The sequence below is a fragment of the Ylistrum balloti genome, unplaced genomic scaffold (assembly GCF_031769215.1).
Source record: "Ylistrum balloti isolate Yb309-2 unplaced genomic scaffold, AGI_CSIRO_Ybal_v1 Utg369668, whole genome shotgun sequence".
Classification (NCBI taxonomy): Eukaryota; Metazoa; Mollusca; class Bivalvia; order Pectinida; family Pectinidae; genus Ylistrum; species Ylistrum balloti.
Genome location: NW_026781915.1, coordinates 2,409,695 through 2,425,046, shown reverse-complemented (window position 1 = coordinate 2,425,046; position 15,352 = coordinate 2,409,695). Strand labels below are relative to the sequence as shown.

Sequence of the window (15,352 nt, the reverse complement as noted above, 5' to 3'; positions counted from 1 at the left end):
CTCGGGCCTTACTTTCTGACTAGTGAGACCCTGTTATTAATCTTCCCCGGGCCTTACTGTCTGACTAGCGAGACCATGTCATTGGTCTTCCCAAGCCTTACTGTATGACTAGCGAGACCATGTCATTAGTCTTCCTCGAGCCTTACTGTCAGACTATTGAGCCCCTATTGCTAATGATATTGTCCTCTTTTTTAATGTTAGAAGAAACGCGAACTAATGTTTGTATTGATGTTAATATAAAAAGAATTCATATTAAATATGTTTAATAATATAATCCTATGGTTATTTATATGTTGTTCCTAGAATGACTTACAGTGTATCCCACTTGTTTCTAATCTAATAACCGTAAAGTATATCTGATTATGTTTATCAGAGCATTCTACTTTTGTATAGTGAGGACTCTCTTTGTCCGTTGACGAATAACAATTATATTTCGTCGGGTTCGGGCGGAAAATATTAATAATAGTCACGGATGCGCAGCATAATTTGTCATTTCTTACGGGTCGTTCAATGCACCGTGAAAAAAAATGACATGTCCAGTGGAAATAATTGACAAATTGTTGAAAATGAGTAAATCTGCAGTAGTGTCTGGCCATCCTGGCATACCCTTAAACAATATATTATTGTAAATATAGGTGTATGATACCAAAATATAGTTATTACTTGTTACTTGAGACCATTATAAATTAGACCTTCTTTATGACTGTGAACTACTTTTTAACTACTGAAATCCGCGTTTTATTGCAAGGTTATTTGCGACAAGTTATGTCACCCGATGCTCTACTGCTACTATTAAAAAAATACACACAAAATAACCCAAATACGCCTAACAAAGGATATAAATCTCAAGAACGTTGTGGTCCAGATTCATAATGTTATAATTGACGAAGATTTTTTTTCGATTCACCAAAAGCCTCCAACTCGCAAAGCTCGACGAAAGGGTTTGGATCACCATGTGTTGTCTGGTCGTCGGCGTATGTGATAAAGCGTCCTCTGGTCAGACATGAAACGGTTTGCTGAAATGGCGGGTTTCTTCTGGTCTCGTCACGACATATGTGGTCCGCTATCTGGTGACCCCTGTTCCACTGGTTGGTGGATTCTGTGTTTGATACAATGAGTTTGTATCCAGTCATTCTGCGGGCGTGATCTGACACAAAATCGATCAATATGATGTAATTAAAAACAGTTTGATGAGTGTTTAAAACGACATTAAATATATTCCTGAAATATACTAAACGCCTCAAAATGTCTTCCATTACGAAGATTAGATCATATCACCAGTGTGTGTTGTAGACGGAAATAGTTTAGCCAAAAGAATGATTATCGAGTTTAGAACCAGTCTTTGTCCTGTATTAATATCAAAATATTTCAATTTTCCCAAATGTTGACAATTCTTTGCCAGCATCACAAGATGTTATTTTTTTCTACCAGAAATATCCATCTTTAAATCAACAGGTGTAAATGGTAATAATGTGACCACGTTTTTAATTTACAATAAATAACAAGTACGGAAACTCCACTACACGAAGTGTTTCAGAACAACTTGATCTTATTATTGAAATACCTATTAATAAAAAGAATGATGAAACATTTGCAAGAATCTTACATAGACATTTATTTAACGCAGATATTTGTAGTTAGTACCAGTATTTTTGGTTTACAGATTCTTCGCTTGATAAGAATTTACATGTATATCATTATAATAAGACCACAAACAATACGTTTCCTCTGAATATCTTACAACTTTCACAGCCATCATATATGTAACACTATTGCAGACAATACACAAATTATTTATATAATCTGACCAAAGTTTATTGGAAAGGACCATTTTTCTCTCGTTTTATTTATCTCGAATACATATGTACTTACTACATGTACAAATATGGCTGTCGATTTTACGTCTACAACGTGTATTCTCTATTTGGGCTTATGACGACGTATCTGGGTCTGGGTCATAAGAAGTCGGATCACCTTGCGTTAGCGGTATAAATTGTCATCAATACGCTGTTGAAAATGTTCTTTTTTTTGCATTTTGTGAAACTTTTCTTCATAAATTACGATACTTGAAAAAAAATGAAATGTAAATATCTGAAAAGATAACCTCACAAACATGCATCACTTGTCGGACTCTTCCATCAGTGCGTATAACGTCCAACGAATGATGATACTCATTTTTAAGTAGCGCAAACAGAAAAATCTTACTGTCAAAATGTAAATATCTTTTGTCAACTAGTGTGTAAACTCTACTTTGTTTTGCACTACACTGCACACGTGGAAGCTATTGTTACCCGATTAGGATAATTTTTGTTTGTTTTGTAAATCGAACTAACTAGCTCTATACAAAAACATCTACAAATTAACTATCGTAAGTTGGTTGTTGACTTCTATTGATGCGTGCGATTCCCATAGAAATATTAGTAAGTTATGAAAGCATTTATCAAACAATTATAACTGAATCCTGATTTGTCCGGAAGATGCCTTTTATCTGGACATTTCTAATTATTTTTTGAAATATGTATGATACTCACTATGGCTATCTAGGTGATGTTATTTTTTAATAAGTAGTTGTGCGATGATTATCATACTTACTGCGTCTGTAGTTGATATCAATCCTTGCTATAGTGCAATCCTCGGTGAGGTTTACCCACCAGCGAGGAAAGGGTTCATATTTGGTGTGGACGCAATTGTCAAAAAATGTGTCTTCGTTACTATATTTCGTTCCATCCACCACATTCTCAGCTTTTGATTTGTCGTTCCATGTTGATGACAGCCAGGCAGGCTTTTCAAATGCAACGTTTTCTACAATTAAAGAGAAGCAAACTTTAAAAAAAATCTATTGATATTTATATCTGTAAAAAAGGTAATTATCACTCAGTTAGACATAACAAAATAACTATTCAATATAGATATAGACCACGACAACTGATACCAAATAACACTATACTGATATTTTGGTTTTCTAGAAATATATGTGAACTAAAAGATAATATCCTATATTCAAGGCCATTAAATCATTTTTTAAAAAAGCAATGTTACCTAAATATTCTGCTAATATCAATGAATATCAAACCAAACCAAATATTTTGAATATATAAACAACACTTATATTACATATAGAATATAAAATGAGTCTAACAAAGTTTAATTCTAACGAACCTTAGATCTTAAATAAACAAAAGAAAAAATGCGGCGAGTGTCATAGATCACAGATCAAGTGTAAACGAATTTAAGATCACTTTTAATTGATTATTCAGTCAAATATTGTAGGAAACGGGCATTTCCACGTCAAACCTCTATGCTTTTGGTCTGCATTATTACATCACATTTCTGTCTGTGAGTGTGTTAAGTCATTTCATTATAAAAAGCTGGCGTCGCAATAGGCCATGTAAAAAAATGCAAAAGTGTTTGTTGTATGTGTAGAGTCACTGGACAACGTGACTGTCATGTGATACAATAGCAAAAAGAATGTTACAACATGACTGTCATGTTATACAATAGCAAAAAGTATGTTACAACATGACTGTCATGTTATACAATAGCAAAAAGTATGTTACAACGTGACTGTCATGTTATACAATAGCAAAAAGTATGTTACAACGTGACTGTCATGTTATACAATAGCAAAAAGTATGTTACAACGTGACTGTCATGTTATACAATGGCAAAAAAGTATGTTACAACGTGACTGTCATGTTATACAATAGCAAAAAGTATGTTACAACATGACTGTCATGTTATACAATAGCAAAAAGTATGTTACAACGTGACTGTCATGTTATACAATAGCAAAAAGGATGTTACAACATGACTGTCATGTTATACAATAGCAAAAAGTATGTTACAACGTGACTGTCATGTTATACAATAGCAAACAATATGTTACAACATGACTGTCATGTTATACAATAGCAAAAAGTATGTTACAACGTGACTGTCATGTTATACAATAGCAAAAAGTATGTTACAACGTGACTGTCATGTTATACAATAGCAAAAAGTATGTTACAACGTGACTGTCATGTTATACAATAGCAAAAAGTATGTTACAACGTGACTGTCATGTTATACAATAGCAAAAAGTATGTTACAACGTGACTGTCATGTTATACAATAGCAAAAAGTATGTTACAACGTGACTGTCATGTTATACAATAGCAAAAAGTATGTTACAACGTGAAAGTATGTTACAACGTGACTGTCATGTTATACAATAGCAAAAAGTATGTTACAACGTGACTGTCATGTTATACAATAGCAAAAAGTATGTTACAACGTGACTGTCATGTTATACAATAGCAAAAAGTATGTTACAACGTGACTGTCATGTTATACAATAGCAAAAAGTATGTTACAACATGACTGTCATGTTATACAATAGCAAAAAGTATGTTACAACATGACTGTCATGTTATACAATAGCAAAAAGTATGTTACAACGTGACTGTCATGTTATACAATAGCAAAAAGTATGTTACAACGTGACTGTCATGTTATACAATAGCAAAAAGTATGTTACAACATGATAATAAAATCAATTAATATAAGAAAAAAAAACAAAAAACAATAATGTAGTGATCGACGAAAAAATGACATTTATATTAAACTATATTCAACATACTAAAAGAATATGTTATCATCATATTAAGAATATATATTATCATCATATAAAAAGAATGTATTATCATCATATTAAAGGAATGCATTATCAGCAAATTAAAAGAATCTATTATCAGTATATAAAAAGAATGTATTATAAGCATATTAAAAGAATGTTTAATCAGCATATTAAAAAAATGTATTATCAGCTTATTAAAAGGATGAATGGTTATCATATCAAAAGAATGTATTATTTGCATATTAACAGAACGTATAATCACGCTATGGCTCGTGTATTGCTTTACTGTAGTTTAAACAAATGAAAAAGTCTGATAAGCTTAGCCAACATCTCTGTTATATAATTGTGAATTAAGCGCTAATAATATTTTTTTTATTATAAATCCAATCCACAACGGCTGGTAAAAGAGAGCACTCTTATGTCTTGTGTTATGGTTTCATTTTACAAAACATCAAAAAGATATATTTTATAAAGGTTGTGTTGAATGTGTTCGAAACTCTACTGTTTGTCCCAATTCTTAGATTTGGTTCTATACACGTGCTTTCAATAACTGATTAAGTTGACTTTTTACATAATGTCAGATAAAGGCATCGTCAATAATTACCACTGATAAGTAGTTTTTAAATATTGACAACAATTTCTAATGTTTTATTGGTAACATATATATATGTTTAAATAACTAACAATCATTAATCAGTCTACTCGAATTTTCATTTCATTTGTCTTTAACAAAGTCCATAATTTAACCAATTAAACGGTATCATATCATACGTTTATGTTTGAAATGTTTAACTAAATTTGTAATCAAATAATCTATGATCTTCGACGCTGTACAGAAATTTAGAAAACTATCCTTTTTTTGCATTCCTTCAAGACAAGGTTTCACCAGTTTGAAGGTAAACAAATTTGTCATGTCCGTATTTTTTTATACAACATATGAAATATTTTACGTGCTTTGTTCATGTTGAATAGGCTGTATACAAGTGTGTTGACACGTATGACGTACAACTGGATAAAGAAACGTATAGGATACGGGTCATCAATGGAGATATACGCCTGCTCTACGTGTTATATACATACATTTATGTATGTACACGTGTTATATACGTACATTTATATATGTACACGTGTGATATATACATTTGTGTATATACACGTGTGATATACATGTACAGTTATGTATGTACACGTGTGATATACATACAATTATGTATGTACACGTGTGATATACATACAATTATGTATGTACACGTGTGATATACATACAATTATGTATGTACACGTATGATATATACATTTGTGTATATACACGTGTGATATACGTACAGTTATGTATGTACACGTGTGATATACATACAATTATGTATGTACACGTGTGATATACATACAATTATGTATGTACACGTGTGATATACATACAATTATGTATGTACACGTGTGATATACGTACATGTATGTATGTACACGTGTGATATACGTACATTTATGTATACACGTGTGATATATATACATTTATGTATATACACGTGTGATATAAGTACAGTTATGTATGTACACGTGTGATATACATACAGTTATGTATGTACACGTGTGATATACATACAGTTATGTATGTACACGTGTGATATACGAACATGTATGTATGTACACGTGTGATATACATACACATATATACATTTATGTTATACATGTTATATAACATTTAATCGTGCTCATTGTATGATCAATCAACCAACTACTAAAAGAGAGCATTTATTTGATTAATAAAACGATGGTTGTATGAATTAGATATAATTACGTATCAAGCGCTGGCATAAAAAGACGTATTTAAAGTGTAATCAGATTTTGAACTGAAGGAGTTGTACAGCTTCGACTGACTAAACTGTGACTAAAGAGTTGTTGTGATATGAAGGAAGTGTTTTAATATGTTGCAAAAGGGTTAAGCTGTAAAAATTAATGAGGTATTGTGTAGTTTTCGTTAGAAACACGGCTGGTTTTTACAAATTGCATGTTTTATCAAATCAATGAGTACTATTGCTGAATTGACTGTCGCATGAAAATGTGTGTACGCATCCTAAGTGCGACATTACGGAAGTGTTAATAAGTCCTTGTATGGTTAAGATATTGAAGACTGTTGTAGATTATAGACGGAAAACTTCCGGGTACAGTTACTAAATCGCTATCATCTGTGAACCTTTATAATTTTAGATAGATACAAGGTAAAAAATTAAGCCGAGAAGTTGACAGTGACCATTACATAAGGAGTAGGTTCATTTGAAGGAGAAAAATTATAACTGGAGATTAAATATCATGTACAACAAGGCTAATATTCAATTATTGCTTTTCATTAAGTTTGTTCCAAAACTTAGGTATAAAATTCAAGCGTCACGTTAACTTGATGTTATGATTAATTGATGGAATTAAAACCGAACATACCTTGAACCTTGTTATTGTCTTCTAGATAAAGATCATAGTCTCAAAGTAGAATGCCTTCACTCATTGTCACCGCCCCGGGAGAGGAAAAATTACTGAAGAACCCAAAGTCTAATAAAGCAACTTGTCCAGAATGTAACTTCTGAACTGGCTGTCGATACAACCCACATATTTCAAGAGACCATATCCAGATAATTAGTTCTCATCTTTAGGAAAGGCGACAAGAGCGCGGCCTCCTATTTCAGACTGGCTATCTGTTCTAAACTCTTTTAATATATCTTTCACTCCAACATTAAGGAACGCTTCAATCTTTATTTCCATCACCACAGAAGGGCAACATGATTTCCTCAGTAAGGAATCATGCGAAACCCAATTAATGTTTACCATCTTTGAGATTGCAGAAGTCGATAACATACTGTTGGATTTCTCCGAAGTTTTTTATAAGGTTCCTCATCAACAACTTCTCCATTGGAAGGTATACTATGAAGTCCAAGACAGCGCATTAACCCAGATCCTGAGCAGTATATACTAGTGGAAGGCATGAAGTACCAAATAGTAAATTAGATTCTGGAGTTTCCCGGTCCTTGGACCACCCTTGTTCCTGTTACACATTAATGACCGAACTGAAGTTGTACAATCACGGGTAAGTGTCTCCTTTTCAAATGTAGCAAATATGAGATAGGTCTCCACCATTTTCCAGAAATATCTTTTGGCTCTAGAGAAATGAATGAACGACTGGCAAATGACTTTTCACCAGGAAAAATTCACTGCCATCCGTATCTACATATGAAGAAATCCCATGACGCCGCCTACATTGTTGCATTTCCTCCGACATCCCCCGCCAAAATTATAATGATCAGATATCTGGTACAGCTACCAGATCACCGAGATTCCCGAGATTTCCGAGAAGGAGCTTAAGAGGTTATACCTTGAAAGCAAAGGCACATGCCGTTACCATCTTAGTCTTCGAGTACACCCGTCGGTACAGAATCTTGACATTCCGCAACAAATTGACCAGCTCGAGAGGATTCAGTGACAAGCCGCAGCTTTTGTCATGATATGAAAAGGAACATGGCTCTATAAGACGCGCCAGGAATAGCGTTATCATGTTCTACCAGGCATGAATATTTTAGACTGCTTGCTTCCCTACCAATACATCATCACTACATCAAATTGGACACGCGACATATTTGCAAATAACATATTGGCAACCACTCATATATCTACAAATTTCTTCCTTCAAAGAACAATGAGTTTCATGTAGAAACATGGGCAATGTTTATATACTCTTTTTCAAACATAGCTATCTGAAATCTTGAACATGTATGGCTAGACAAAAAGATTAACAGGCAACACTCATTTTAAACATTATGTGCTTTATTGTCGATGACAGCTTATGTATACAATGTGGTGTATCAGCCTATGTAAGGCTAGTATTTTCTAAACATTTAGTCAACCTTTATCAAGTTTATAAAATTTACAGCATATTAATCCAATACCTCTATCCGTGATCATTTCTCCTCCTCACAATTATTCATACACATATTCAGTCCATTTAGATAAAAACACTGATAATACTTCAATGGAAGGATATTGTTGAATTCAGCAACACAAACAGGAAAGCTGTAACATGTGAAAGGAAGTTTTTCTAATCTCCCAATTAATTTATTATATTCTAGAACAAGTTTTTCCGTAGCAAATAATAATCATTTTTGCCTGCATAGATACGCGCCATGTGACCGTTTGACCAGTGTCAATACGCTCGGCATACTTTCTTTAGTTTTTTATGTACCAGTTCAAAGACACGTGAACTTATTGGCTTGCAAAATGTTGCCAATCATCAGCGATCATCATGCGTTACGTGGTTGAATCTGTGTCAATGATCATTTTTCCTACAAGAAGTGATGAACGGAAGAAACAATAACATCTTTATTGGTAAATATGCATGATGTGGATGAATAAGATGATATTTTATGATTTGTGACAATTCACCCTGTGAGTTACAGTTCGGCATCCTTTTAAGACGTACTATACTACAGCTTTACCAAACCAAGTCGTTTAAGAACAGGTTCAAAACAATATAAACATATTTGGTTTCTGAAATGCTAACAGTGTTGGGTAGCTTATTTTCCATATTGCTGACCATTCCTTTTATGGCTTCACTGTATGTTGGCAGCCCAATACACAGTCCCCTTGAGGGAACACCATAGCAAGCTACAACACAGACAGGAGAACAACACACACATTGTTTTCCGAGAGTGGGGGGAGGATGACAGACCCAGTGAGACAGATATAACGGTAACGACTCGGCTTGTACAACGGACACTGACAGGGATTACGGCAGAAACAAAGTGTCACTGCGGGAAAGTTTGTAAAAACCTGAAGGGATTAAAGATTCACCATGCGAAAGCCAAATGTAGACCTGAGAAGCAGAAGAGGGAACGCACAGCTACTACTGATAAGACTGAGGAGGACCACAGCCACGAAGAACACCACAGTGCTGAGGACCTCTTACCCAACGAAGCAGATCAAGCCGGCATTGAGGCGGAACCCGGTAGACAGAACCCAACTCAGATTTACCACGGGGAAATTAGAAACACCAGGAAGGAAGTAGTGCAGCGAACATCTTCAGAGAACAAAAGATGGGAGGTCTTCGACCGCGACCTCGATAAGATCTTACAGAGGACGCTGGAAGGTGATGTGCACAGAAAGATAACATCACTGTCAACATTAGTGTACGCAGTTTGACTTGAGCGGTTCGGAGCAAGGCAATGATGGAGTAGACAGAAGGAACAAGCAACACCAAACAGACGCCATAAGGAGATACTTAATCTCCGAGCAGTGATCAGAACCATTACAAGACAGCACAGAACAGCAGACGAGGATGAGAAGAGTGGTCTAAGGGAAATAAGAGAGAAAAGGAAATCCTCCAGAGAACAGAAAGAATACGGAAAGCCAGGCGGGAGAGAGGGGGAAAACATCAATGTTTGTGGCAAACCCGTACAGATTTACAAAAGCTACACTTGAATGGTCAAAGTCAGGAACACTAAAGAGTTTAAAAGAAGTTGAGAGCTATCTTTCAAAACCGCACGGAGATGAACATCAGTTGAGACCATTCGGGTCATGTGGGGGATAGAGGCAGTACCAAAAACAGGGGTATCATTGGATGGAAAGGAACCATCATTGAAGGAAATTAAAGAGATTGTCAAGAAAGCTATATCTGGACAAGCACCTTGGCCCAACGGTATCCCATATAGGGTCTACAAGAGTTATCCGAAGGTCCTGCGACATCTCTGGAAGTTATTCAAGATTATATGGCGGAAAGGAAAGATTCCATTTTGTTGGCAGAAGGCCGAGGGCTGTTTTGTTCCAAAGGAGGAGAACTCAGAGGGCATAAAGCAGTTTTGTATTATCTCGCTACTGAATGTGGAAGGAAAGATATTTATCTCAGTTCTTGCAAGGAGGCTGACAACATATATGACAAAGAAGCAGTATGTATATCAGAAAGGAGGAATACCTGGATTTTCAGGATGCGTGTAACATACTAACATTGTAACCCAACTTATCCGGGAAGCCAATGTCAACAAGAAGGATCTCAAAGTAGTATCGTTGGATATTGCAAACTCATATGGAATCATTCCGCACATGCTCATCCAGGAGGCTTTGGTACACTATCATACCAGAACATTTCCATAGAATGATCAAAAGCTACTTCTGTGGGATACATCTTCTCTTTACAACCAAGATCTTCACAACATCCCAGCAGGAATTACAGAAGGGCATCGTGACGGGATGCACCATCTGAGTAATCCTTTTCATAATGGGTATGAACATGATCATCAAAGCAGGAGAAAGAGGGACAAGAGGTCCAAAGACGTCCGAACACATTAGGCAACCACTGAACTGATGCTTTATGGATGATCTGACGATACTACAGACACTCACATTCAGGCAAGATGGATACTCTTAGCCCTCGAGGAAACAGTATCTTGGGCAAAAATGACCTTCAAACCCAGAAAGTCAAGATCAATGGTCATAAAGAAGGGCAGAGTAACGCAGTAGTTCCAACTGAAGGTACAGGGGGAGGAAATGCCATCCATCATAGGAAACTCCATCAAATGTCTGGGGAAGTGGTTTGATGAATTATTAGGAGGTAAGGCAAACATCCAAAGAATAGAACAGCAGGTCAGAGAAGGAATAAGGAATATAGACAAGACAGGTATCCCAGGGAAACTTCAAACTTGGATGTATCAGCATGGCATCCATCCACGCTCAGCCTGGCCCTTGATGCTTTATGAGATTACGACTTCAGCAGTTGAGAAAATGGAGCGGATTATCAACAGACACGTGGAAGTACGAACTGGCAGGAAATGGTCAGCATCAAGAGCAGTTGACGAGGCGGAAAGTAGACTGATACTCAAAGACATTGTTGGAACAACAGCAGTAGGAAGCCAAGGTTTAGGTACAACTGAGAACACCTTCTGGAAAAAGGCTGGTGCGGAATAAAGGCGAAGGATGATCCAGAAGGAAATTAGAAATGGTGAGGAAGAACAAAGGCAGGCCAAAGCAGTTGAATTCGGAGCCCAAGAAGCGTGGAGAAGATGGGATGCAGAACCGCGTGCACTTTCCTGATCAGAAATATGGAGGCACCCACAATTCCAACTGCAAATCTTCCTCCGGTCGGTGTATGACGTGTTACCAACACCAGCAAATCTCCACCGATGGGACTTTGCAGTAACACCTGATTGCCGCCTGTGTGGACAGGATAGAGAGGAACATTACAACACATTCCTACCTCTTGTCAGGTGGCCTTAGCACAGGGAAAATATACATGGCGCCACAACCAAGTCTTAAGGGAGTTGGCAGATATTATGGAAAGGGAAAAAAATAATAAGGCCAGCAAACCAAGGTCCAGACATACACAGATTAGATTTGTGAAGGAAGGTGAGACACCAACATCCCCATCACCGCAGAGAACTTCCGGAATTCTTTGTCTGGCAGGAGACTGGTAGCTGGCGGTAGACCTTAATCAGAGACTAACATTTCCATTATACCAACTAATCTTTGGCCGGATATGGTTCTTTGGTCGTCAACGATAAGAATGTTCATTGTCACAGAGCTGACAGTTCCATGGGAGGAAAGGTGCAGTGAAACACACGAACGGAAGACAGGAAAGAATGAAGCATTGCTGATGGAGTGCAGGGGAAAAGGGTGGGAGACTTGGAGCTACCCGGTCGGTGAGGGAAGCAGGGGCTTCCCCGTACAGTCTGTGTGGAGAATGCTAGCTGCATTGGGAGATTTTTATGCTGGGTGTGGATGAAGAAAGACTCAAGTAGCTGGACACTCACCACCGACGCGCAGTGACTGATCATCACTGTGGACCACACCCCCGCTCCCTATCCTGAGAGTGTACCGAGCTAGGGGTCTCGGTTGAGGACGTCGGCAGTGATGCAGTAGAAACATTTTAGCTGTATTAAAGTAATTGCCCATGTTGATTGCTATACTATTCCTATACATGGAATTAGATCGTTGTTATTTGTGTACACTTTAAATCATCACAATCGTTCTAAAAACACAAAAAAACTCGTTCATAGATTCATACTATTTAAGTTATGACTAATCTTTAATTTTACTTTTTTGAGTTATTTTCCTTTTCGAAAACATCCACTTTGAAACACACGTACCTGGACGTTTTTACTGTATATAATACAATACACACAAACATAATTACCTTAAAATATATACTGTATATATACCAACACATAAAAACACATTTAGCCGAAGAGTTCACTGTATATAATCTAAAATATATACAGTATATATACCAACACATAAAAACACACTTACCCGAAGAGTTCACTGTATATAATCCAAAATACATCAACAGAACCTGAATTGTCGCGGAGTTCATCCTGAAATAACTACATTATATAGCTATAACACAAACACACAAGGAAGCAAGATACACACGCATACGTTCGAAGGTTAAACAACTGACAGTGATCACGGTCTAGTGGTTTTATAAGAGCGACGCTGTAAACTTTATATCTAAGTAGAAGTAACGGGAGATATTTGAACCTACATCCGGATAGATGACGCAGGACAAAGCACTCCGACCGCACAGTGTTATGAGTATATAGAATACAATCCATGGTACATGTAGCATCCGTTCCTCTCTTGTTTGCTAGCAGGATACTAAAACAGATATTCTTTCAACAGAATTGCAATATTCAGAGAGAAATCAGTCATATTCCTTTTATTGAGAATTTTAGACGACGCAGGATGTAATTTTGGTTCAATTAAGAAAAGCTATGTCGGGTTTTCAAATTAAGATCAACAACAAAATAAAAAAAAAACCAATTTAACAACGTATCCAGTCTATATTCGATATTCGTGTTTATGATTGTATATATTGAATATCGGGATTTTTCATAAAGACATAGAAAACTGCATGATACAAGTATGTTATGTACAGTTGTGGTGACGCACAACGTACAACACACTTCCTGCTCGAACACGCACGGTACAGTATCGTACGCACTACTGTGCGATAGGATCGCACATTTTGGCGTTTTAGTAAATAGTATTAGCTTATATTACAAAACAGCGATCACATGAACATTAAAATTGATTGGTGATTATAAAAGTAATTTTTATTCGATAGATTTTGAAATAACACTGGACTTAAATTAATTAGATTATCGTATATAGTTTCACACCTCAGAAAGTAGCGAGTAGTGGTGCATCGGACAACAAAAGTTTACCTGGATACGGGTATGTGTGTGACAAGTCTAAATTCATACCGGCTGGCTCGCCCGTGTAAAATCAACACTTAAGATTTAGCTGAGCATATATATTCTGTTTACAAATGAACGAAAAATGAGAGTGATACAGAAATAATGAAAATGAAATTTCCTTTCTGACAGTATGCTATTTTAAATGATTCATTGCTGTAACATAAAGATGGTTACCATTTAATGGTAACATGTATACTGGCTTAATTAGTAAATATACTTGTTTGTATTCTTATGTATTTAAAAAATAAATAAACCATTTCACACACTTATTTATAAGTCATCACTAAATTTATATCAACCACGATAGAATCGCACTTTTTTTGCGATAGAACCGCACAACATGCGCACAAATGTTCGATAGCTTATTTCGTCCAATTTTCCTAACGTGTGCACATCGTCAATAGAGGGCCTTTGTATGTATCACCTATATCCTTTGATGAAAAAGGAAGTTCTCATGCACAGTGAACGAAGACTTACTTTCCACAATTTAGTGTGCGATACCAGGGAAAAATGCACATTGTCTCGATGAGTTTTTTATCGTGAAAAAAAAAATTAACACGGAAGTCCAGTTATTTTTTCGATGTTTCATGATTTCCTGGTTTTATTAATACGTTGAAGTGAAATTGATGTATTTTTTTTTCGGAAATCATGACAATAGTTATGTTTTGTCTCAAATAGTTTTGGTTTATTTCTATGGTTATCAGGTAATGCGTGTATGGTTATAAAGTAATGATTCTATGGTTAACAATTAATGTTTCTATAGTTAACAAGTAATGATTCTATGGTTATAAAGTAATGTTTCTGTGGTTATCAAGTAAGGTTTCTTTAAGTTATCATGTAAGCTTGGTTGAACTTGAGGAAAATATCCCAATTTTCTAGCGATCATCATGCGACACGTAGTTAACTCTGTGTCAATGATAATTTTTCCTACAAGAAGTGATGAACGGAAGAAACAATAGACTTCAATTGATTTGGGGCCAAAGTGTTACACTTGCACTTGAGAACAGGGAAGCCGTGACAGCCCTTACGACGGTGTGTGTATCAGTGCACTGAGACGTATGTGGATGTCAATATTTTTGCATCCGACAATCACAAATTAAACAGAAAGATTTTAACACGTGACAATAGAAGATATTTTTAAAGAATGCTTTAACAGCGTATCTCTCAAACGCTTTGGGAGTAGTATTTTCATAGCATCTGTATTGGTAAATATGCACGATGTGGATGAATAAGATGATATTTTATGATTTGTGACCATTCACCCTGTGAGTTACAGTTCGGCATCCTTTTAAGATGTACTATACTACAGCTTTACCAAACCAAGTCGTTTAAGAACAGGTTCAAAACAATATAAACATCTTTGGTTCCTGAAATGCTAACAGTGTTGGGTAGCTTTTTTTCCATATTGCTGACCATTCCTTTTATGGCTTCACTGTATGTTTGTGTCCTATAAAGAGAGTATACACTGCAAAGACACTGGTTCAGACTAGCGTCAACTTCATAA

General features: G+C 36.0%; 1 protein-coding gene across 1 annotated transcript in view; it reads right to left on the bottom strand.

The window, feature by feature from the left end:
* Positions 1 to 9,065, bottom strand: part of LOC132561490 (receptor-type tyrosine-protein phosphatase mu-like) — a 39,125-nt gene extending 30,060 nt beyond the window's left edge. Inside the window, exons 1-3 of the mRNA XM_060226196.1 lie at positions 9,044 to 9,065; positions 2,593 to 2,802; positions 908 to 1,147 (exon numbers count right to left, since the gene is read on the bottom strand). Of these exons, the coding sequence (XP_060082179.1) occupies positions 908 to 1,147; positions 2,593 to 2,802; positions 9,044 to 9,065 (472 nt within the window). The remainder of the gene's footprint in view (positions 1 to 907; positions 1,148 to 2,592; positions 2,803 to 9,043) is intronic.
* Positions 9,066 to 15,352: the final 6,287 nt, after the last annotated feature.